The sequence below is a fragment of the Colletotrichum orchidophilum genome (assembly GCF_001831195.1).
Source record: "Colletotrichum orchidophilum strain IMI 309357 chromosome Unknown Scaffold_138.1, whole genome shotgun sequence".
Taxonomy (NCBI): Eukaryota; Fungi; Ascomycota; class Sordariomycetes; order Glomerellales; family Glomerellaceae; genus Colletotrichum; species Colletotrichum orchidophilum.
In genome coordinates this window covers 26762-50631 of record NW_019173094.1, presented here as the reverse complement: position 1 = coordinate 50631, position 23870 = coordinate 26762, and the positions used below count along the sequence as shown (strand labels likewise).

At 52.6% G+C, this 23870-nt stretch overlaps 8 protein-coding genes across 8 annotated transcripts; 2 read left to right on the top strand and 6 right to left on the bottom strand.

Moving 5' to 3' along the window:
* Positions 1 to 775: 775 nt before the first annotated feature.
* CORC01_11957 (CFEM domain-containing protein) lies at positions 776 to 2436 on the top strand (the record flags this gene model as incomplete). The annotated part of the gene is made up of 4 exons (XM_022623579.1): positions 776 to 886; positions 996 to 1131; positions 1197 to 1872; positions 2001 to 2436. 4 exons carry the CDS (start codon positions 776 to 778, stop codon positions 2434 to 2436), a joined length of 1359 nt encoding a protein of 452 aa, XP_022469907.1.
* An 809-nt stretch (positions 2437 to 3245) lies between these two features.
* Positions 3246 to 4718, bottom strand: CORC01_11956 (uncharacterized protein; the record flags this gene model as incomplete). Its single annotated transcript, XM_022623578.1, has 4 exons — positions 3246 to 3332; positions 3401 to 3421; positions 3474 to 3626; positions 3699 to 4718. 4 exons carry the CDS (start codon positions 4716 to 4718, stop codon positions 3246 to 3248), a joined length of 1281 nt encoding a protein of 426 aa, XP_022469906.1.
* A 770-nt stretch (positions 4719 to 5488) lies between these two features.
* On the bottom strand, positions 5489 to 7275 carry CORC01_11955 (amino acid permease; the record flags this gene model as incomplete). The annotated part of the gene is made up of 3 exons (XM_022623577.1): positions 5489 to 6503; positions 6579 to 6691; positions 6760 to 7275. 3 exons carry the CDS (start codon positions 7273 to 7275, stop codon positions 5489 to 5491), a joined length of 1644 nt encoding a protein of 547 aa, XP_022469905.1.
* Positions 7276 to 8204: 929 nt separating this feature from the next.
* Positions 8205 to 9223, bottom strand: CORC01_11954 (cutinase; the record flags this gene model as incomplete). Its single annotated transcript, XM_022623576.1, has 3 exons — positions 8205 to 8209; positions 8272 to 8585; positions 8682 to 9223. 3 exons carry the CDS (start codon positions 9221 to 9223, stop codon positions 8205 to 8207), a joined length of 861 nt encoding a protein of 286 aa, XP_022469904.1.
* A 3577-nt stretch (positions 9224 to 12800) lies between these two features.
* CORC01_11953 (uncharacterized protein) lies at positions 12801 to 13870 on the top strand (the record flags this gene model as incomplete). Its single annotated transcript, XM_022623575.1, has 3 exons — positions 12801 to 12829; positions 12992 to 13365; positions 13446 to 13870. The coding sequence occupies 3 exons, from the start codon at positions 12801 to 12803 to the stop codon at positions 13868 to 13870; spliced, it is 828 nt and encodes a 275-aa protein (XP_022469903.1).
* A 914-nt stretch (positions 13871 to 14784) lies between these two features.
* Positions 14785 to 16638, bottom strand: CORC01_11952 (uncharacterized protein; the record flags this gene model as incomplete). Its single annotated transcript, XM_022623574.1, has 3 exons — positions 14785 to 15367; positions 15431 to 15478; positions 15542 to 16638. 3 exons carry the CDS (start codon positions 16636 to 16638, stop codon positions 14785 to 14787), a joined length of 1728 nt encoding a protein of 575 aa, XP_022469902.1.
* Positions 16639 to 17918: 1280 nt separating this feature from the next.
* On the bottom strand, positions 17919 to 20023 carry CORC01_11951 (cytochrome P450; the record flags this gene model as incomplete). The annotated part of the gene is made up of 6 exons (XM_022623573.1): positions 17919 to 18124; positions 18201 to 18703; positions 18781 to 18905; positions 18962 to 19296; positions 19362 to 19544; positions 19609 to 20023. The coding sequence occupies 6 exons, from the start codon at positions 20021 to 20023 to the stop codon at positions 17919 to 17921; spliced, it is 1767 nt and encodes a 588-aa protein (XP_022469901.1).
* A 1344-nt stretch (positions 20024 to 21367) lies between these two features.
* On the bottom strand, positions 21368 to 22902 carry CORC01_11950 (alcohol dehydrogenase; the record flags this gene model as incomplete). Its single annotated transcript, XM_022623572.1, has 7 exons — positions 21368 to 21427; positions 21508 to 21614; positions 21717 to 22298; positions 22351 to 22449; positions 22540 to 22560; positions 22625 to 22704; positions 22772 to 22902. 7 exons carry the CDS (start codon positions 22900 to 22902, stop codon positions 21368 to 21370), a joined length of 1080 nt encoding a protein of 359 aa, XP_022469900.1.
* Between the last annotated feature and the right edge of the window lie 968 nt (positions 22903 to 23870).

The following is a 23870-nucleotide window of genomic DNA, read 5'->3' as shown; positions in this document are numbered from 1 at the left end:
GATTAAGGTTGAACTAGCAGAGACTAAAACGACAACCCGAACTTCTCCATTCTAGCTTAAAAACGGCGGCTTCAAACGGTCTCACCACACTCAGCAGAGTCTCTCACATCAGGTCGACCACCAACCCCCTACCCAGTCCCAATGCCGAGCCAAATGCGCCACTGAAGGATATTTCTCCAACGATTCCCAACCGAGATCTCGTAGGGGACTAATTTCCGAGGCCCAGACCTCAGCCATTGCTGTGCCGCCGGTGGTTTCGATGCATTGATGCACACTTTTCCCCCCCCCTCCCCTGCAGGGGCTGCTTGGCTGTGGCGCGAAAGACGGGGTCGGTTCCCATTTGGGGGGAGCCAAGAACCGTCCAACCAGAGAAACCAAAAGGCTCGTTCGGACAAGTTCCAGCTAAGGAGGGGGCATCGCTTCCTCAACGTACCCTAGTCTCGAAGGAGGACTTCATAGACAAGAACCTGCGACGTAGCCACATCGCTTATGTCGCAGAAAAGTGTTCGGCCAAAGGAACAGCGTATCATCGTCCCACTCGAAGCGAAGGGAGAGACGACTAGTGTTGTATCACGCCTTTAAGAATTCCCTGCCAATTTTGGCGACTTGGCGATGAACCAGGGCAACCTGTGGGAGGTGGCCGACTGCCACATGGAGGACCAGGAATGGAATCTATGCAGAAACCCGTCGATTTTATTTATGAAGAGGAGATTTTCCGGATCTCTGGGAAACTCCCAAGGCGGAACCGCTGCTGTTCCCTTACCCGTGGAACAACATGGCATCCTTTCTCCGCCTCGCGTTGGCGTTGGTCCTTGGCATTCTCGTCGCCGTACAGGCGCAGGACACGACGGCCCCCTCCAACAAGCCCAGCTACCCGGCATGCGCCGTGAGTCGACTCCTCCCTGCTTGGCTCTCCCTTGAATAATCTTGACATCTTGGACCTCCATTGAAAGACCGTTGAAGAAACGTGGCTAACGGCTGGGCTTTTCACACAGACAAAATGCATAGCTAGCGCTTTCTATGGCGGCTACTGTGCCCCCACAAACCAGACTTGCATCTGCACGAGCGAGCAGTTTCAACTCAACGTCACGCTGTGTGTCTCGGCAAGTTGCACGATCCCAGAAGCCCTCGGTATGTCTTCATCTACTTCTGTTGATCATCATCGTCAAAAGCTGACCCAAAAAAAACCCTCCCAGCCACGAAAAATGCGAGCTTGACAAACTGCGGCGCTCCCGTACACAACCGCTCTGGAGAATATATCGTCCTCTCCAATGTCATGGCCATCCTGGCAGCGTTCTGCGTCCTGAGCCGGTTCGGATACAAAATCTTTTTCGCAGGACTCGACGTTGGCTGGGACGACTGGTTCGTGATGGCGACGTTGATCGCAGCGATGCCGAGCGCCGTCATCACCGTCCACGGAACCACTGCCAACGGCCTGGGGAGGGACATTTGGACGCTGACGCCCCAGCAAATCACAAACGTCCTCTTCTACTTTTACATCATGGCCTGGCTGTACTTCTTCCAGGTGACCCTCGTCAAGCTGGCCATCATCTTCTTCTACATGCGCATCTTCCCCGCCCGGGAGGTCCAACGCATGTTGTGGGCGACGACGTTCTTCATCATCGTCTGGGGATTCGCGTTTGTCATCACGGCCGTCTTCCAGTGCAAGCCCATCCACTACTTTTGGGTCAAGTGGGATCGCATGCACGAGGGGAGCTGCGCGGACGCCAACGCCATCAGCTGGTCCAACGCCGCCATCAGCATCGCGCTGGATCTTTGGATGCTCGCGATCCCGCTGTGGCAATTGAGGTCTTTGAAGCTGCATTGGAAGAAAAAGATTGGAGTCGCGTTGATGTTCATCGTGGGCACATTGTAAGTCCTTGACTCGCGCGCAGTGCTCTTATGGCCCCTGGTTACCGGGGGCTCAAACTTTGTGAAACTGCACGGTGTTTTTTTTTTCTTTCTTTTTTTTTCCCCAGGCAAAACTAACGTAGCATCAGTGTCACCGTCGTGAGCATCATCCGCCTGCAATCTCTTGTCAATTTCGCCAAGGGATCCAACGCTACCATGGACTTTCTCGACGTGAGCTTGTGGAGCACGGTCGAGATCTGCGTAGGCATCATGTGCGCGTGTCTGCCCTCCATGCGCATGATATTGGTCAAGATCTTTCCCGCCATGTCCGGCTCGACGATGCGGAGTAAAGGACGGCAGTACTATAAGCAGTACGGCAGCGACGTCAGATCCAAGAACGCCGCTGAGCGCAGCCAGGCTCGTACTGTCGGTGTTGTCACCGTGGACCGGTCCAGCTCTGTTCACGACGCGCAGGATCGGCAGATCAAGTTCCAAAAGACATTTGCCGTCTCCTACAGTGATAGCGATGAGGCGGATCTGGTGCCGATGAACAATATTCAGAAGCCGGGGCGGGCTAATGGTTAGCGGTCTTAAATACCTAGCTGAGCAGGCTAGGTGTTCATGAGGTGGTGTTCAAGAGAAGGTTGATTTTATCCACAATTTTTTTAATTTACTCTTTAGAGTCAAACTAGAGTGTTTAGACTTGAAATTATCATTTTGACTTCAATGGCGCTGATAATTCGGAATCCGTGAGGGAAAAGTAGGTATGCAATGGACGAACAACCTCACCATAACATCACTTGATGGCCCATTATCTACTTCCAAAGCATTGGACAGCCACCAAGTCTCATGGTTTTCACATAGAGATGTAGCCTTTGGCTCGTTCCTCATAAAGATATATAATCAAATGGTCCAGTTTGCTCAACGTCGAGTAGGAAGCTCGCCAGGATTGAACTAGTGTTTGGGAAAAGCAGCAGCTGATTTTGACTTGTGGCTCACTCTTGTCATACGCAATGCCCAATCTTATTACTTCCCGTGCTATTGTAGTCTGTTCAAGGCCAATCAGCGATTAGGTTAGGAATTTACGTCATGGGTTATTCCCGATTTCGCGATCGCGCTCCGTAATATTGTATTATTGCTTTATCCTCTATCCAAAGAACCGTCTGTGCTGACAACAGAGTATTGGCACCATCGCTTTCTACGACTCTCTTCAGAAGCTATCTCTGAAGTACTGCTCGGCCCTTTGACATTCTTGCAGCACCTAGCTTGACGCTTTAGACACTCGATTGACCCCCATCTTCAGATATCATATCTTCAGATGTGGGAAACTACCAGCCTCTTTCTGGCAGCGATTTTTTTCACTTGAGCAAGAGAGTGATAGGTGGCTGGGTCAACTATGAGGTATGACCTCGGATCTCTTCAACAAGATTGGAAGCTGTGACCATCGTGTAGAAATTCCTCGAGTAAATATTGATATCTGGCTACGTGAGATGCATTTTGACATCCTGATTAGCTATCCCAAGTTCCCAACTTCATCTGGAACATTTACAATCATGAGAAACATTGCATCCTACAATGAATTGTCAGAGAGTGTCATGATGCTTTTCTAGCGGTTTCCTTACCGGATCCACAGTCTTTCCGTTACCGGGGACTCGACGGTGTAAAGTTTTACTGATGGACTCTGTCTCTGGGTCCGCAGGTGGTCCTCGCGACGGAAATATCTTTTCGTCGGTCTCGTCCGCAGAGTTCGCCGCGGGCAGCCTTCCAACTCCAACCTTGACTGGTGTTAAGTCAAGATTCGAACACTGTCGGCGTCCCAATTTCCCGTTAGTGATTTTTTCGCTTACGAAAAGTATTGTGTTGTATTTTGTGCCTGCTAGATGCCTTGATTTTGCGTATCTCGACGTGGACCGTCGCTTTCGGGCCTCTTCGAAGCCTTTGTCTCCTTTGTAGTACGCTCTCGCCGCTGGGAAAATTGGCCGGTTTCCCCGATGTTCATCGATTTGGGTGCCGTTTTTTCTTGTTCGATATGATCTCTTTCGAGGACGCGGATTGTTGCTCAACTCCAGGTATGAGTCGTTGCCGGTGTAGAATCCGAGTTGTGAAAAGTCGGTCCCGTCCACATCCCCCACCCTCTCCACCATCTTCGGTTGCATTCTTCGTTTCTCCTCCTGGCTTTGATCCAAGCTGGTTTTTGATGACCTGGGTACTTTCTGAAATAATCTTTTGCTCTCCTCTGGCGCTTTCCGGTGGCAAATAACAAGAAAACAAACGAGCCCTCGTGGACGGAAAAGCTCAATGTTTGCCTTTTCCAATAGGTCGTTGGTTGTACTGTGTCTCGATGAAAGCCCGGTAGAATGGAAGCCCGGGCTATATGCCATCGAGATTAGCATGGGATCCTGCGTGGTGAGGGCCGCCGCGCTGGCGAAGCCGCCAATGTTGATGGCATGGTCCCTAGTGGAGGGCTCGGTTACTCGGTTCAGATCGTCTATGAATCCAAGGAATTCCTTCTTTTCAATGCCACAATCTCTCAAGACTGGGGCATATGTTTGGCAAAACTCTCTTGTCGATGTTCTGAATTGCCCTTGAGGAATGATGACCGGGCGTGATAGTCGAGGACGAAGCCAACTACCCATCGGCAGTCGACGCTCCTCGGAACTAGGAAGGAGACCGTCGTCTGGGAGCTTTGGCATAGCTTCCTGCAAAACATCAAGATAGCGCCGCAGTTCGCTATCTCTTGATGGATCTCGTGATTGTTGTTGGTTGATGAGGCAGTTCTCGGAGACTCTCTTGAACAGAGCGTGGCTTTGCCATCTCTTTTCTTCTTCTTCGGTGTTTGGTTTGCCCTCATTTTTGCTGAGTTCCATGATTGTATGACCGGTTCCTTGACTGCCTTGCGATTTTAGGTCCTTAAATAAACCAACATGCTGGTAAGGGACTGGAAATGACTCCAAACCCGGTAGATGTGCCACCATCTTCGAAAGTAATTCCTGGCGTAATCTGGGCTCAACACCATCGATCAGCTGTTATTCATTCGGGTCGACATTGACGGGAAATTGTGAGTGAATAGTTGAAAAGAAAGCTGGAGAAACCCAGCATCGAATGATGTCCGGCATCCTCCGGACAGGCCAGCGGGTATCTGTCTGTCCACGTCTGCAACAGACCCCGATCCTGGAATTGTAGGCGAAACGTCGTAAGAGAATAATACTGTGAGACACGCACTAGTTTGAACTTTCCGGCGGTGTTCTCAGAAGGGAAGCTTACGTGCATAACCGAGTCCGGAGGTCAAGCGCGGCGAGTGCGCAGGCGGGTGCGAATGCGACGAGAAAAGGGGGTCCGGGTCACTCAACTCCCAACTCGAACTTTGGCCCCAAGCGAGGGCGACAGCCGAATCCGCCTCCCAACGGCGCACGCCAATTGAGTGTCCAGGAACAACTTTTCGCTTTGCGAGAGGGTGTTGATATTGATTTTATGTCATAAGGTAGGTGTGACGGCACCCATTCCACCCGGATCGTGTGAATCACAGAAAAGCGCACTTTCATTCCCCTTCTGTTGATGGCCTAACTAAATGCAGTCATTTTTCCGAACGCCCATATCGTTTGTGTTGAGGCCGAAGTCCATGATCCATCTGATGATTTTAAAAACTCTTGAGCAACCGCCTCCACCAAGGTAGTCTTTCCAGGTCGTGTTCTCCAGTCTCAATCTCCCGCGACTCGTCCAGATCGCGTCGACGGCCAGACATCAGATCCATCTCGCCCACCCTCCAGAAGTGTGTCTTGAACCAGAATTTGTATCCGAACCAGATGATTGGGAACAGGGGTAACAAGATGTAAGCGTCCACAAAGGATCCGGCATCGAATGGTGCGAGGGTGGTCCAGCCCTGCACAACCGCCAAGAAAATGTTGGCCGCCAGGCCAAAGTAGGCATTCCAGGGATACCACAACGAAACGAACGGCAGCGAGCTCTCTGTGTGGCCCTGAGCCTTCCACGCTTGCCGGAACCGAATGTGGATAAAGGAGATGGAGCCCCAGACGAGGAACGTCGACACGCCGCTGAGATTGACAATGTAAGAATACGCCTTGCTGGCGCCGGTGCTAATGTTCATCATGGATAGCGCACCGCACAAATTGGTAAACACAATGGCCGGAATGGGCACGCCGCGGCTATCCGTCCTGCCCAGGATCTCGGGCGCCTTCTTGTCCTGGCCCATGTACAGGAGGGTGCGGGATCCGATGTAGATGGACGAGTTGCACGCAGACAGACACGTGACAAAGATGAAGGCGTTGATCAAGTGCACGCCCCCTTCCCAGCCGGCATTCTGGATGGCGACCGTCATGGGACTCTTGACGGCGCGGGAGCCCCCGTTGACGAGCTCGTCGGCGTTGGCCGGGCAGGTGAGGCCGAAGAAGAAGGCGGAGCCCATGTAGACGAAGAGGATGCGCCAAAAGACCTGGCGGATCGCGAGCGGGACGGCGACGCGCGGGTTCTTGGTCTCGGTGGCGGCGACGGCGACGGACTCGACGCCGGCGTAAAAGGTGGAGCAAAAGACAAAGACCTTTGCGGTGCCGCGGAAGCCGTCGGTGAAGGCGCCGGGGTCGCGCCAGTAGCGGAAGCCGAGGGCTTCTTGGCCTGGGATTCCGCCGGCGGCGTATCTGTGTCGTTGAGTTAGTTTTTTTCTTCGAGTTTTTTGGAGTTGGGAGTAGATGATGTTGATAGTGACGACTTACATGATCGAGAAGAGAAAATAGGCGACCAAGCCAATCAGCTTCAATAAAGCCAACCAGAACTCGGCTTCTCCAAATGCCTCAACTCCCAGTAATTGGAACCCGAGGAACAGCGTCTAGAAGGGCATCACCCAAATATTTAGTACCTGAGTAAGAAGTAAGTATGTTCAAATGTGGCACATACCCAAAAGATCAAAAAGTAACCCCACAAGGGCACTTTGTCGCTCCAAAAGACGAAAATGCTCGACAGCACATTATACTCGTTTGCCAAAACACACATCCAGATAATGTAATAATTCCAGCCCAGAGCGACGCCAAAAGCCTTGTCGACAAAACGATCCGCCAGCCCGGTGAAGGCTCCACCGCTCGGGTACAACGTGGTCAGCTCGCCCAGGCTTTGCATGATGCTAAAGGCGATGATGCCGATGACGCCGAACCCGATGAGTAGGGCGGCCGGTCCGCCGTTGGAGAGGGCACCGCCGGCGCCGATCAGGAGGCCCGGCCCGATGATGCCCGCCAGGGCCATCATGCTCAGATGCCGTGTCTTGAGACCTCGCTTGACGCCGCTTTGCGGATCAATGGCTGCGAAGTCGGCGTCGGCTGGGGGAGAGTCGTCGGCGTAGCCTGCGCCGCCGACACGCGCGTCTTGGATGACGGGGACGTCATCTCCATCCTTGTCGTAGGCTCGATACCGTGACATTGTGAAGGAGGTGTTTTGTTTGCAGGATGGTGGAATCGGAATGCGAGGGGCGAAAGGAATGATCAAGTTGATGAACGCTGCCAAGATCCGATCAGCTGTCGGCTGGTCCAGTCCAGTCTCAGTCTCTTATCAGTCACCCCTCTCTCGTTTGGGATTCGAGATTCAGATCGCAGGTTGGTTGAATGACCAATGTTTGAGGCATGAAGAAATGAAAAACGTTTTGAGCAACGAAGGAACTGGACCCAGTCCGTTGGATCGGGACCATTGAAGGATGCATTACCGCGAACTAATCGCCGGGCCATAGTAGTTGAGAAAATCTCGCCATATCAAAACGCGTGCAGAGTGACGGGTTGTGATGGCGGATTTGCGCCGCGCGATCGCGTCATCGCCTGTCCTTGTCGCAAATGGTCTCCAATTGGACCATCGCGGGGCCCCCGATGGTTCGAGACCCGCTGACAAGCCGTTTAGTGCGGGGGGCATCCCGTCCTTTTTCACGATCGCGTCCCGTTTAGGAGATTCTATTAGACGTCGGTATCCCATCCCGTCCTCAGTGGGTTCAAGGTTGACTCGTACGGAAGGCTAATAGATGTCATGACAGGCTTTTGGTTGGCGAGGCCCAATTTAGGCTTGTTCTTATGAGGATTATTACAACGATTCGGTGTCACAATGGCATTTGAGTCAATCCCATAATCATCTTTAGTAGCATGGTCTTGGCTCGAACTCATCGAATTGTAAGTAGCACGGGTCGAAATAACTAGCACGTAAAAGACATGTACTGTCTGTCATAGCCGCGCCTTCGTCTTACATGGATTCACCCCAGACGGCATCGAGAATAGCAACCGCCATGAGTACATGTAGCGCGCCATTCTCTCTTTTTTGAGCGTGTCTGGTCCATCAAACAGCCATATTGAACATTAGTGACTGCAAAGTTAGGCTGGAAGCAAATAGCATAATTAGCATACTTTGAAAAATTCAACACGTTGGTCTATAACGTACCGTTCGCTTTCTGCAAGACAAACTGAGCAGCAGCGTCCGCATCCTCAGCATACGTCAAATGATCGACGGTGATGAAGCCCCCGCTACAAACAGCATCATTATCGTGACAAATAATTTTGGCCTTGCCTTCAGCCCCGGTGATGGCGCCCGGGTTCCCAGGGTCTCCAAAGGTCAGAACAGAGTTCACCTTGGCCAAGGTAGCCGCCGGAAGAGACTTGACGGTGTTACGGACTACCAGAGCACCCTGAGAGTACCCAGACACTACGATTTTGGTGTTGGGGCAATTGGTGGCCGCTTCGTTGATGAATTTTGTCCTGAGAGGCCCGGTGTAAGCGTTGGCTCCTTGGCTATACCCCTCGGCCTGTTGGGGACGTGAGAAGGGTCCAGCCCTCTATCTGGAAAATACTCACATGCTCGGCACACCGTCTGTGCCGTTCTTGTTGAACCCAGCAAATGTCGCGGGGTACTCGACACCCTGAACCGCCACGGACTTGGACCCCCGTTGCTGGTTGAGGGCGTCGAAAAAGGGCGGACCTGTCACCAGTCCGACGTTTCCGGGCTCCGTCGTGCCACGAGCAAATATGACGGTGATGTCGGTGCACGCAACGTTTTGCGACAGATCGTCCTCCGTCGTGTCAATGTCAACGGCATCCGCTAAGCCCTGTTGAAGGGGGGTCAGGACCGTTCCGGCTGCATCAAGTGCTGCCGCACCCGCTGGCAGGGTACTGATGAGTCTGAGAAACAGATTCAACGGCCCTGAAGGGAACTTGGCCAGGGCCTCGGGGATGTCTTGTCTTTCTTCGAGCTCGAGGTGGTCTAGAGCTGTTCGCTTCAAGCCAGTCGTGAAAGCGTCGGCGGCTGATGCAGGGAGCCCTTGGACAAAGGATACGGGCTGCACAGCGACCAAGGCGAGGAGAAGTGCCTTCCGATGGGTAGCGAGTGACCAGAACATATTGAAGAAAGTTTCCCTGCGTTGGGATGAAGTTTGAACGAATGACTTCGTGATGGGATAGATGTAAACACTTATTTCACGGTGAGAAAGGACTGCAGTTCGGAGTATGTGTATTCACACACACATATATATATATATATATATATATATACACACAGAGAGATGGGGCGGGCTTGTCGAGGGCATGCCTCGGATCTTCAACTAAGGACGTCGATTTTGATTAATCTCTTGAGAGCTGAAACTTGGCATTTGGCATCTGCAAGGACGTCTACTTTCACAGATTAGGAAGCTTTTTCCACCTGGGACTGGAGAACATACCCACAATTCACGTCTACACAGGGCCATGTAGTAGGATCATCCCGCATCGACTGCCGCATCAGTACAGGGGTAGTGTTGAATTAACGTAGGTATTCGGAGAGAAATGGAAGACCGTTGCTAGCCTTAAACGTCCGTCATGTCGCATTTCACTATTGTCATCCGAGCTTATACGAGAGACTAGATGAACCGTTAGCGGGCTCGGACGTATGTGGTCAGATGATGTCGGCCAAAGGTCTTGACAAGAAAGCCCAACGTCGGTCTCTCAAAACACATACAACTACTACTGAGAACGCTTTCAGCCGAGGTTCGCAGGATTTGGGCTCCATTCAAGGTAATTGCCGAAATTAGGCATGGCCACCAGTCTGGCAGTTAGAGGGGCGAGGTAGCATTGAGGCTTGCACTAGTTAGGCTAGCCACAAATTTTGCGGGCGCCTCATTGCAACAATCCGGACTACTCCATACTGGCAGCTATTTGTGTGCCGCGAAACGACACTCCGTTCGGAACGAGTCTGAGTCTATAATGAGCGATCTTGAGAAGAGATAAGAGGCAGTAAATCCTTCATAGCTCTTCACAGAAGCAATGAGATAAAAGAAAAACCCAAGATAGGCATCTCACAGGGGCCGCTCAAATGAAGCTGGAGCGAATCCGGAAGGCCCCCAAACAAAGGCCAAAGAAAACTGGGACTTCGAACAGTCGTTCGTCGGGGAGTTACACGGACTGACAATGAAGTTGCCAGGGATGCGGCCTTTGCGGCCCAGCACGGCCTCATACTAGGACTGCCCCATTCTACTCTATTTTGAGTTTCGCAGAAGCAAGGTCATTATAGTGCAACTGGATGATGGAGCCATGATGTAAAAAGCCCTTTCCCGGCTCTAAACTCTTTGTGGACTTACCGAGAAGATTAGGCCACTAATTGTGGGCGAGGGTGTAGTTGTACCAGTACTGTTATCATTTGGTTTTATGGTCTGCCGATGCGCACTGCTGTTGTGGCCCGTGGCTCCTCTTTTTTTTGAAAGTGGTGAGAATACCGTGCTGGACGTCGGCGTTGCCGATTTGAGATTGCTCAGTGGCTTCCCTCGAATCGAAGCTCGCAATGGCCACCAGAGTCGTTGGGGAATGCCGTAATGAATCCGCCTATGGCTCCTTCCAATCTAGAAGGCTTCTTCAAGGGCCTCGAATACTTGAAAATCTTCAATACTTGAAGCAATACGATTATAAACCTGGTCGTCAGAAACCCGGTTGTATCCACGGCATCGTCAGTTGCTTCTTGAGGGTTGACCACTCCCGTGCTGGGAAGGGAAGGTTTCTCAAGACCTGACCTAGGTAATCAAAACAGGTTGCTAGCTCTCGCTACTTATCTAACCCCAATCTTTCTGCCAGCCCTGGTATCTGTATTTTCCTGCATATTCGTACCAGTAAGGTTCTTGGTGGCGGACAGCGATGAAGACAATAATGGAACTGAGGAAATGAGAAGACTAAATCTCAACCATCTAGATAGTCAAGAACTGGGCACAGGTAGACTTTGGAAGCCTCTTTCACTCAATCTTTCATCGCCATTCAATTTTCAATCGAACCATCAAATTCGATCGAATAGAACAAAAGTGAAATAGAAGTCGGCAAGGATCATACCTCGGTTCATTTCAAGCGCCTGATGCTCCTAGACAATCCAAAACTCCAGCAAAGAACATGGTCACCAAGATCGGCGCAGGCGCTTCTGGTATCATCATCTTCTCGCACGACGGATCCGGATCTAGGAATGCGATGAAGCTGGCAAAAAAAAAGTCAATTTGGACGATCTTTGGAACGACCACAAAACGCACATCATCATCGATAAGGCTACCCACAAGCATAATATCATACATTTCTTGAATGAAACGTGTCTAGGCTTTGTGGCAAAGAATAATTGGAGGTTCTGACTCAAAAACGAAGCCATCGTCGAGGCCGTTGCGAACGAAGTCAACATGCTTGCCGAAGTTAAGTCCCCTGGCGCATCAGACCTGTCCGACATTCGATTTACAAACTTTTCGTTGACAAGCTTTGCACGCCTAGAATTCGAGAGGTAATCCATTCAGACCCGGGGATTGCGAACAGGGACTAATCAATGGAGGGATGGACCTTTTCTCTGTTCTTCTCGCTGCGCAAGTTCAAATTGCACCTTTATCAGATGATCCATACCGAGTAGTTTGTGAGAATCGGTCCCTGTCTTGTCGGATTGGCTGGTATGATGGGTCGCGCTGGAGTCGAAGTCGTAGGCAATGCAATGCCTTCATGATGAATGATCCATACTTTTTTACGCCCCTGCAAACACATGTTGCGAGCATTCTAGCGTAACAAGATCATGAATCGACCTGGATGATAGATCTTGACCGTCACCAAATTCGCACCATTCGGAAATCGGGGCAGCGGGGCAAGGTTGTGTGTTCACGGCCGAATTGTCGGTGCCCCACTCGGCGGGGCTGGTCGGGTCGATAACCCCGGCCGAGAAAGGGGTGCCACGATGCTGCGTTCAAATCGGCCGTGTTTGCCAAAAATTGAGTGACAAGGGGAGGCGGTAATTGCGGTGTACGAAACCACAAAAATAAGGCTGAAAATGGCTTGTGGCACCAGCTCAATGGAACCCGTATCGCAACCCCCCCCCCCTTGGGATCTGCCCGCAAACACACATGCATTCTCAACCGTTGCAACCATGTCGTCTGTATGTCTCAGCCACCAAGGCTCAAGGAACGGTCTAGACTTCCGGAAAGTCGGCAATGCCCGGGTAGATTATCTAGACGGTTCATTATTACGCCTGGCTACTGCCTCTCCATACGCCGTGCCAATTTGCTGAGGGAATGGTTATTAGCGGCAATTCAAACGTCGCAGTCGGGCTGACCGAGACAGTTGCATGATGCAGGGAATCGGGAATCAGAACAGGCCAATCTGAAAGACTCTAGAAAGTCCATGGATCGAGAAACACACTACCAGTAACTTGTGGGAGTGACAGGCACGCAAGGTCAACTCCCGGAGGTGTGGGGCCTCAGTTGACGGAGCGCACCGGCCTCTTTGTCCGGGTGCGTGAGCCGAGAAATGCTTAGGTAAAATAGCATACGTCACAATGGAGGGGGCGGAAGGCGCGGGGTTCGTGTACACAGGGGAAGACAAAACGTCTCTCTCATAGCTCGTCCTGCCAAAGTTAAGCATTTATTTGCTCGATTATATTTTCTCTCAGCCCAGTTCAATCAGTGCACTGGTAGAAAGTCCCGAAACTGCGCGGATAAAATGTCCAAACCTGGTCAATTCCGAGCCGAGTAAGTCACTCTTGATGGCGGCGCCGCGGCGGTAATGCAGCCCATTCCATCACAAATGTTGCCCCCCTTGAACACCATGACGGAGGTCTCGACACCATAGGTCAAGGGCAGGCGAATCACCAATGTAGTCATTGCAAGCTAAACCAACGCCCACCTCCTTAGTCTCCCTGAGCTTGCGAGACATCTTCTCGCGAGCGGTCCTCACAGGACCCAATTGACCACCCGTCGAGTCCGAGTCATCCTAAACAGCACATGCGTCGTTGATACCACTAAAGCAGTCCATGTGTGGGAACACGTTGCCTATCCGCAGTACTATGTCCCCATCTCAGAGCTGCGGAACTGCCGCTGGAGGGACAAGGAAGACATCCAGTTCACGGGCGATGCATCCCACGCCGCGGCGGCTGTCGTTGAAGTCACGGTACCGGGCCAGAATGGAGAAGGCGACCTCATCACAGATCGGGCCTTGCGATTTTCGGATAATGAAAAGATCAGCGGTGTCCTAAACGGTCTGATAAGGCTCGAGTTTGGTAGTATGGGTATGTCTCAGCCACGTCGGCAGTTTTGGAATTTCCGTCATGTACTTTTGCAACTGACACAAAGCCACAAAATACGCCAGATCAATGGATGGAGGAGGAGACGCCCATCTATGTCCACCCCAAGGATCCCTTCAAGCGCATCGAGATCCTCCCTTCCCTGCGACCAATCGAGGTCAAGGTCGCTGGGAAGACCGTCGCCAAGACTGAATTTGCTGTTCATTTGCTGGAAACAGGTCTGCCTACACGATATTACCTCCCCTTGGCGTCTGTTGATCAGGCAGCGCTGCGAAAAAGCAATCTGACCACAAAATGCCCGTACAAGGGTGATGCCGAGTATTACAACGTCGTAGTGGACGGCAAAGAGCACAGCAACTTGGTCTGGTATTACAGGCTTCCGACGCATGAGAGCGCGGGGATAGCGGGTCTGCTGTGCTTCTACAATGAAAAGGTGGACATTTTCTTGGATGGCGAGCTTTTGGAGCGGCCAAAGACATTATTTGCTTGAGTAGTTGGTGGAATGTTGTTGGGACTTTGCACCAATCTTTTGTTGAAAGCAGATTGTTACGTACTCCAGCGGTCCTCTCAATGCATAGCCATGAGAAGTACGTATGGAAATGATTTCAAGCGTGAATGTGTTCGCAGCATGAATGAGAAAATCAAGTTTCCATCATCAGTGTACGAGGTCATCAATTTTACAATGTTAATATACTAGTTCATCTTAATACACGAGGCAATTTGCCTCGACGAACACGTTGCAAACGTGACAACACTGGCAAGCTGCCAACTCGCTCTGGATGAGTGCTCGAAAGCGCCTAGTTCCAAATTCATGATTCATAAATTTTGTTCCCTTTATAGCACACAGCCTCGATTTCTCCAGTTGCGGGAGTCTTTTCAACCTGTGTTCTGAGCGGGATATGGTCTCCATCGATTTACTCATTTATATGCCACGTCAACGACACACGCTCCGTACTCCATCGCGTATTACTCCGTCGTATCTAATTATCCCTCGTTCGGGCCGGCCCCTGCGAACGGCCATCTCGGCGCGTCCCTTTGGGGGGGTCTGTGGTGCAGGGCTTCGGCCTCGGGCCCCATTTTGGGCGCTGATTAGTCGTGGTCTTGGATGCTTGCTTGCTGCAGCCAGAAACTTTGCTTGCCGACAGGCCAGGATCGCCGAACCTCACGTGGAATGCGACGGCGGGACGCGTTCCTGAAATGTATGTCACGGCAGCAAAGCAATGACCATGATGTGCAGCTAGCTCATCGATGCTGTGCATCCTTCAGCCGCATGTATTTTTAACATTAGTCAATTTGCTCAGGGGTCATGCCCATGTCGTCACGCGTGAGCTGTCGATAGACCATGTCGACAAAGAATCGGCATATCATCCAGTTGAGGAACCCCTTCTGCTGCTGATCTGGCGATCAAAAGTAGCCAGGCATCGAGCCGTACGTTCCGGCAGGGCCGTGCGCATCGTAGCCTTGCGGGATGAACTCGTCCATGAACCCCGGAGGCGCCATGCTGTAGATGCTCGGCTGGTAGACCTGCATAGCCTGCGAACAATCCATGCCGTCCTGGTTGGCCTGCTGCTGGTGTGGCTGGTGCCCCTCCGCCGCCGCCGAAGCCTGGTGCTCGAGCAGCAGACGCTCGTCGCGTTCCTTCAGCTGGGACAGGGAAGCCTGCCGAGGCAGCGCTTGGTGGTGGGTCGGGGGAGGGGACGTGACGGCCGGCGTGAGGGTCTGGGCGACGGAGTTGAAGGCCGGCATGTCGGCGATGAGCTCAGGAAATTGGTTGAAGAAGTCCATGCCCATGGTCCAGGCGTTGATGTCCGATATCCTCTGCTCAAACATGGGCGACATTTGGTACTGGCCCGTGATCACGCTCTTCTTGTACGCGTCGCGGAACTCAAAGGGCCAGAGGAGGTGAAAGTTGGTGCTGAAGAGCTCCCAGAACTGGTTGTTGCAGTAGTGATGTTGTCCAAACACAAAACGTTCTCGAACGCCGGGCCTAGAATGCCTGTTAGCGTCTGGGCTGTAGACAGCAAGGGGATGAAGACATGTGATGATTTACCAGACAAAGAAGTCAATGGCATAAGAGTGAGGCATCGCCTGCGAGGGTCTGCAACCCAAGTTAGTAAAACATCCACCACCAAAATACGTCCAACCCGGTTGGTTGACAAACCTCTTGAGGTACCAAGTGGGCAGCTTGACGTAGCGTTCTGGAGTGGGATCGGAGTGATACTGCAGCAGCAGGTGCATCGTCCGGAGGATCGCCAGTCGTTCAGTCGGAGGACAGGTCTGAAAGCACAACTCGTCGACCCTCCGGAGCTTCCTCCACAACTTGGACAGCGGTCGCGACGTCGCGACGGCGTCCCACCCCTCCAGCAATACCCGCACGGGTATGTCCTCGTCGTTGGCGTCCTCGGCTATGTGAGCTTCCTTTGATATGTGACACCGCTTCGCCAAGATCTGGTTGACAGCCCGCCACACATTCACCCTCGGAGGCGCTGGTCCCGCCGGCGTCCTGGCGGTGACGCAGTCGCAGGGCGCTTCGGGCGGCGGCACGATGAGATTGGGATCGTCTGGTACATCGTCCCCGTCGTTGACCTCGTCTTCGATAAAGTCCTGGCTGTCCGACGTGGAGCTGGATGCGTGGATGCTGGGCGCGTGTACGCTCGACGCCGGAAACCCGCTCGGCACCCTGCCGACGACGACACCCCCAGCGGCACCATCGACTCTACCGTGGAAACCGTGGACCTCCAGGGCGGCCGGGGTGTCGGACAACAGGCCCATGGGTGCTGTGTACGATGGCGCCGAGAGCTCCGTCAGCATCGTCACATTCCGAGAAGCTGCTGCTGCTGCTGCTGGCGGCAGGGATGTTGATGTTGTCAAGAGGGTAGGAGGAGTAGGAGAGCGTTGCCGCGTCGCTGCCGGGGCCGGGCGGCTTGGCAGCACACGGTCACGCATCGTCTGCTCGATGGACTTGAAGGTATCGAACAGGCCGTCCCGCTCGCGGGTGACGGCGGCTAGCTGCTCCATGGCGGCCGACAGCCTCGTCGAGTCATCCTTTCGGAGCTCCTTGACTTGGGCCTCGAGCTCGGCGATGCGGTTGCGGGTGCGCTCGCGAGCCTGCCTCTGGGCTCGTCGGTCGAGCTCGCGCTTCCGGATTTTGCGGGCGAGCTCCTTCTCGGAGGGGACCTTGGCTGATGGACCTCCTCCTCCTCCTCCCCCAGATGCTGCTGGTGTGGGGGCATCATCGTCTAGCCCATGGGACGCCATAGCTCTTTCTTCCCAGTCTGCAAGGAGATTGTGGGCAGAAAAGAGTTTTATAACAGCGCGTCCGCACTTGAGGGGGCGGAGCACAAGTGTTTGTGCCTTCTCCTCGCTTGGTCCCTTGGTCTGGGACTATCTTTCGCAAGCGGATGATGGGAAAGTTTGGTTTTGTCACAGAAAAGAGAGATATGGATTAGCCCGAGCACGGGTAGTGTCGAAGAAAGTTGACGGCAGATGCGCAGAAGTGGATCGGGTGGGCATCAAAACTAATGGGGGGAGAAAAGGGCACCGGGGGTTGAAAAAGACAAACGGAACCTTACGCCTTGAGGGTTCATCAACCAATCCTGTATCCAGATAGACAAGCAAGCAGAGACTGGGTTAGCCAGGCATCCCGGGCCACCATGAGTCGCACAAAACATGCAGATGGGGAGTTTCGCAGTATGTGTACATGTAGAGAGTGCACTGGTGTGGCAAGGAGGGAAGAGGGGGGTGAAAGAGAAATCGAGAAGAAAGATCGAAATAATGTGGGGTAAATTGCAGCCACCCTTGCCGTGCTGGACTGGCCATGAACAATTGCTTGACCTGCCTGACAGGAGCTGTCTCCTTGCCTTCGCTTGCCCTGGTCTAGCTGGAGTACTCCCGGGGGAACAGGGGTTCCGCGATGGCAGGTAGTGTGTAGACTTGTCTAGCTGAGCTGGGAATCCTACGTGTCTACCTATGTGACATTGGGCTTAACCTCTGCCATCGGTGGCTTCGCGTGGATCTGATAGAGTTCGGACGCCAGGGCTCCGCACGCAACTAGCCATAGAAGCGACAAATCAGCGGCTGCAGAATTCGAGCCAGTGCTCTCCACGCTGTCGCATTGGTCCTAGAGTGTCTCAGTTGCAGACTCGACAACTGTGCTAGAGACTGGAAGCTTTCCAAGTTCCAACGGGGGCTAATTAGTACTGCTTTGACATTCCGCGGGATCCGCGTTCAGATGGTCCATCTAGTCGCCTCAACGTTGACCAGAAATCTGCTAAAGCCTTACCGTCCCCTGCAAACCCTTCAGCTCGTCTAGCCACACCAGGCCGTGTGCCCTATCCAGTATTGATTCTCAATTCTCCGAGTTGTCAATGCGTAAAGTGGGTTATGTTGGCTTTGCAACGCTGATGGTCAAATTGCGATATGTCACTGGATACCTCGGATCCCTCGCCCACATATTAAACATAGCTGATAAGACATTCCAGCCTCAGCAGTCTCGTGTCACTTCCAATCGTCATCTCTCTCCGCCTCTTTTTTTCTTCCTAGGCTGTGACTTTTCCCTCCTCCCTCGATTTGAAAATCACTTCCAACTCTGGCAATGACAATGTAAACCCATCCTTTTTGCCTTCGATAAACGCTTTTGCCTCTTGCCCTGGGGCGAATGCGACATCATATCGGCTAATGATGCGGCTGGCGCAGTAACGGACCTCCATCAAGCCCAGCTGCTTTCCGACACACGAGTACTTGCCTTGATGATTCATCCTTGTCGTCAGCTCTCACGTCGCACCAATCGGCCAAAAGAGAATGCGTTTTTAAGTGCTTACCGGTACCAAAGGGAACAAATGCCGCCGGATCTTTGGCCAGATCGGACCGGGTGGTCCATCGCTCGGGAATGAAGTCATTGGGTTGCGGAAACAGGCGCTCGTCTATTTTTTTTTCGCCACGGTCAGCATGCGACATGTTGTACCAGACGCACTCCATCAGCCGAGACAAAAAGAAGGGAAGAAAAGAAGGATCACGCTGGGACTTGCCTCTGAACATGGTGTGCGTAGGCACCTGGATAATCGTGTCTCCCGGAATAAACGTCCCGTCAATGTCCATGCCCTGGGGCGGCGTCATGCGCTGCACACCCGACGGAACGGGAGGGTGAAGCCTCAACGTCTCGTCGATGCACGCCTGCAGGTACGGGAGCTTTGACAATGCGGAGTGTTCAGGCTCCGCATTTTGTGAAAAATAGTCGTCGATCTCCTCCCTTAGACGCCGGTAGACATCCGGTTTCTGGGCTAGCTCGAAGAAGAGACAAGTAAGGGATGCAGCGGTCGTATCACTTGACGAGTTCGCACACAATGTCAGCTGAGTTGAGCCCCAGCAAACTGAATATCAAAGTGGAGGCGAGACATTTACCTTCCTGCGACGATGATAAGGTAGGCATCTCCGTATAGGTTTAGGGTATCTTGCCAAGTCGGCTTCTTGATGGACTGGTACTCTTCCAATATCCACGAGAACACGTCTGGGCGGTCAGGGGGGTTCTTGACATGATGATTAGCACGCATATCCCTGGACCCGACTTGATGGCACAACGCACCTTGATTCTCTCGTCCACCTGAGACGTGACAAATTTCCAGAACCGCTTATTGTTCTCATTCAAGATTGGCGTGTTCTTGAAAATTGGAAAGAGCCAGAGCATATGGCTGAACATGCCAATAGCTTGCATATCCTGATGCAAGGAAGTCATAAAGTAGTGCTTGATGCCCTCCTTGAGCATTCCAAAGGACTTGCCAAAGGCCAGGTCTCCCATAACGTCGAAGCTGTAAAAGTTGAACCAATCTGAAATGTTGAACCGCTTTCCTTTGTTCTTGTCAATGTTTGCAAGAAGCTGATTGGTGTAATCGGCAACCCGGAACTCGTAGTCTCTCAGCGCTAGTATGTCTTGTTAGTTCCATAACCCCAAATTGTCTCTGAGAAGTGAGTTAGTAGTTGACTACCTTTCGAGCTGAAGCCTCGATCCCAACTCTTGCGCCTCTGAGCGTGCTCTTGCTTATCGCGGACGAGCTGCAACGAGTACATGGGATGCAGTACTCCATACCACGGGCCTTTGGTGCACGGTGAGCGATTGGAGTGGACTAGAGGAACAGCCTTTGCGTTGTTGATAGACAACTCAGTGGGACCTAAAACGAGTCATTGATGTCAGCATTCCCGGTTCCGATGATAAGATTAATCAGAGTTCTTTACCGATTCTCACAATGTCGCCATACTGTTTATGAAGTTGCTGAACTTCAGTGTACATGTGCAGCTCCCTGACCGCTCGCGACGTGATCCACAAGTTTGACAGCCTCGCCAGGAACGGCCCCTTGAATGAGTTGAGCCTGTGGAATGCCACACGGTACACGAGCAAGCTGCTGTAGATTCCAACAATGAGTGCGACCGTAAGGGAGCCGGCTGTCTTGAGCGCAGCAGCGTTGGTTGGGAAGGTCTCTGGAGCCAGCCGAACGAGGGCTGCGGTAAGCAGTCCAATGCCCAATGTGAAGTTCCTGAATAGTCTGGTGGTAGCAGTGTCCCATTCACCTTTACGGAAAACAAAGACGTGGAGTTGGATACCCAGCACGAAGAACAGACAGTGCGCCTCAAGGATCTGAAGGTCGGTCATTGTTATTTCTCTGTGTTCGTCATGCCAATTTCGTGCTGGCCCCGCTCGTACACCACAGCAGAAATGAGAAAGAAGAGGGACTTTTTCTTTTTTTTGGCGAGAATGGGGCTGCCTTAGTATGCTGGGCAGCTACTATCAGAACGAATTCGAACGCAACTCCTCGGCGAATCGAGCGAGGCGCGTGGAGAAATCACTGCGGCAGAACCGAACCGCTGCTCTCCACCAAACCAACCGACTTGGCGTTACGCGGAAGACAACACGACGTGTCAGAAAACCCAATAACAAACAACCCTGATGAAGAAACCAACAGCCTAACGCAACTTTGAACCAACAGCTCAACGTACCTTCGAGTCAGAAAATCTACTGTACCCTTTCGGGACGCTTGCTGCATATACTACCAGCGTTGACCATTCACAACGACCTGATAACTCAGCTGATCTGATTACGCCCAACCCGCGGCCGAATCCGACGCGCTATGACGAGGCTGTGGGGATCTGGAACAGGGCCCTTTGAGGTCTCACTGGCTTGTTGCAGAATGCGACTACCCGTCTGCTGTCTTGCAAGAAGCCGACTCAGAATATTCAACGGTTTCTGACTCGACAGATCCAGAATAGAATCACGGGGGGTTGTTTTTCCCGTTTTCTCCAGCGCGGGGCCGTGCCGCGTGTCGGTGGAGTCTGGGGAAGAGCTGTCAGAAAAAAGGAAGCCCCCCCTCCCCTCCCCCGGTTTTCCCAGCGAGACAACCACCAGTTGCCTCCCCGTTCTAGATCTCGAAGTCTAAAGTCTGGGGAAAGATCTCGATGGCGTTCTCTTTTAAGTTTTCTCCCATTTAACCCCGCAACGGGTCTAATTAACCCGGCGGATCAAAATGGGGTAGCGCGAGAGGTGGTCTGGGGCCGCGTGACCTTCGACTCGGGCACGCGGGTTGCAGACACCATGAGCCGAACTGCCAGCACAGCCCAACAGTTTATTTGAACTCTATCGTCTAGCTCGTCTAGTTGTCCAGCAATTCGGGCACTTCAACAATTACCCCGGCTTGTAGCGGGCTGAATCGGCACTCGTGTCACTCTCGCGTGGCGATCATCGGGCTAGGCTAAGAAATGTTCGGCGACCTCTCAGTCTCACTCTCATCATCTCCTAACAGGCATCAAGGGTCGTCTCAGGTTTCCAAATCTTCAGTTCCAATTTGCGAATCTTGAATTGAGCATGATGAATCCACAACGCATGCTGTTTCATCCCAGCGGTTTCAAGGACAAGAGTAGACTAAGAGTATGTTGTGAACATCCTGTGAACATGAGAAGTAGAGTGAATATGATGAAATTTTGTCATGTATATACTGTGATTCTAGTTCAAATCAAGCACTACACGCCCCTGAATTGCCCCCGACTCCATGTCGGTGAATATCTATGAGTTGCTCTGTTAGATGCCGCCATGACACTTAATGGTAATGACCAAGTAAACCACTATGAGACGGGTGGAAATACCTTTGTCAAGCTTCTCATCCGCCGAATTTGGACCTGAGTTTTGATGTTGCCTCGCGCTGCGAGCTCCAGACACTCCTTGGCTTCGAGTCTATTTCCAGTCTTGACACCTGCAATGTATTCGGATAAGCTTCCGCATCCAAGCCTTAAAAAAAAAAAAAAAATCACCACATAAAGCAGCAGAATGCCATCACAGAGTCAACTCAACCTACCAAAAATAGTCAACTCGTTAGCGAGCATGGGCTCGACATCCCCAACGGCCGGGCTGCTGTGCTCGGGAACACCCAGGCAGGCCATCTTGCCCCGGAAACCCAGCCAACTTTGAGATTGGACATAGGCCTTCTTGTTAGAAGAGCACACGAGCACGATTTTCGCACCTCCACCCGTGATGGTCTTGATCGCCGCTGTCAGGTCTTGATCGTTCGGGTAGGCCGTGAAATCGACAAACTCCGTCGCCCCGAGGTCGCGACAGAATTTCTCCTTGGCGCCGAGGTCCATAGCCAAGATACGGCACCCAATCGCGCGGGCGTACTGGATGGCGAGGTGACCGAGACCCCCGCCGCCTCCCACGATGACCACCCAGTCGCCGTGGCGGGCGTCGGCGCGCTTGAGGGCCGTGTAGACGCTGAGACCGCCGCACATGAGGGGCGCAGCTTCGGCGGAACCGAGGCCTGCGGGGACCGGGGTGACATATCGTGCCGTTGATATACAGTATTGCTGAAATGTGCCAGGGGTGAAGTAGCCAGAGAGTTTTACCTGCGCACATGATGATTCGCCGCCTTGGAGACATCGATCTGACATGTGGCGTTAGTGGGGTGAGTCCATGTCCAATGATTGTGACCTCACCGCAGTTTAGACAAGCGTCCGCTGCATATTTGATGCCAACCCTGTCGCCGATTGCTGGTGATATGACACCTGTGCCAACAGCAACAACTTCACCAACTCCTAGGAAGCGTGTTAGTAATGTGTCAATGAGAAGTGTGTTTGCCCCTCCGTGATGTCGAACTCGTAAGTCGAAATGGAAATTTGACGTACCCTCATGGCCCCCAACTTGACCTGCAGTATTGTATGATTAGATCCTGGCTCCATAAAGGGATAGTTTGGATCTGAAGAGACTTACCTTTCGGTGTGGGAAATGGGACCGATGAGAAGGCATTCATGCAAAAGCCGTAATCAGTGTGACAAACGCCAGAGTATTGTCTGTATGAGTAATGTACACTGATCAGCAATGTAGGCTTATGAGATGGGAAAAAAGGTGCCAGCTCACAGCCGAACCAAAACCTCTCCGGGACCAGGCTCCGGGATCGGTAATTCCACGACCTCCGTCTGGGTGGTGCCGGGCTCCGTGTACACAACCGCACGGTTGGGAGTGCTTTCGCCGCCCTTGGTAGTCGCCATAAAATCGCTATTCAGTCATCGATGTTTTCTGTGCCCACGGAATTGCTAGGCTTTGAGAGGGAATGCATGTCGTTATATTCTTCAACGGGGCCGGGTGCGCGCGCGCGCGCGCGCCCTCGGAGCGAACAGAAACGAACCCGAGCTTGCTGGATCAAGTGGACCGAACCCTTCCCCTCTCCCTCTCCCTCCCCACCCTATCTCTCTCTCTCTCCTCACCCCTTCGTAGCTGGTCGGCCGGCCGGCCGGCTTGCCTTAGCTTTGTGAATGCGATCCAGACCATCGGGAACCGGCTCTGGTTGGTTAACCTGCCACAGTCCGCAACAATTGCCGAAGCCATGGGCACGAGGCAATAGAGTCTTGTCCTGTTCCATGCATCTCATGCCGGCGCCGAGCCGGCGGGGACAGTTCTTGGAGCAAGCTAGCCAACCATTAGCTGCGGAAAACGTTGACTCGACCTTGAGTCTTGTCTGCATGACCAACCTTGCAGCGAATCTTCAAACGCAGCGCGAGGCAAGCTAAGGGGGGGACGGCAGCACGGCGCAGCTCGTGGTCGAGTCAGACCCTCGTCTCCCCCCCCCAGCTGGAAAACTTGATCGACTCAAGGTCAGACTTCTGCAACGAAAAAAAAGGTGTAGTACAGGTGTCAAACGCGCAAGGAGGGGTGGAGAGAAGGCGGCACGTTGCCGACTTCAATCGTCTGTTGTCTGTGTCTCCAACTTTCGTGCACCCTTCCTTTCGTCATCCATAGTGCGGGCAACCCGCAGCAAGAAGCAGAGTCTGCGTCAGCTTTGACAGCAACGGTAAACAAGCGCCAACACAACTTTACTAAGAATATATGTGTACACTAAGGCCGGCTTATTTAAAGGTACGTACCCGTCTCCTTTAAGCCGATCAACTCATCCGCGTTTCAACACTTGCCTCCGTCGCAGCTTGGCTTGGCTGAGTTGTCGATTCCGATGGTACTGCCG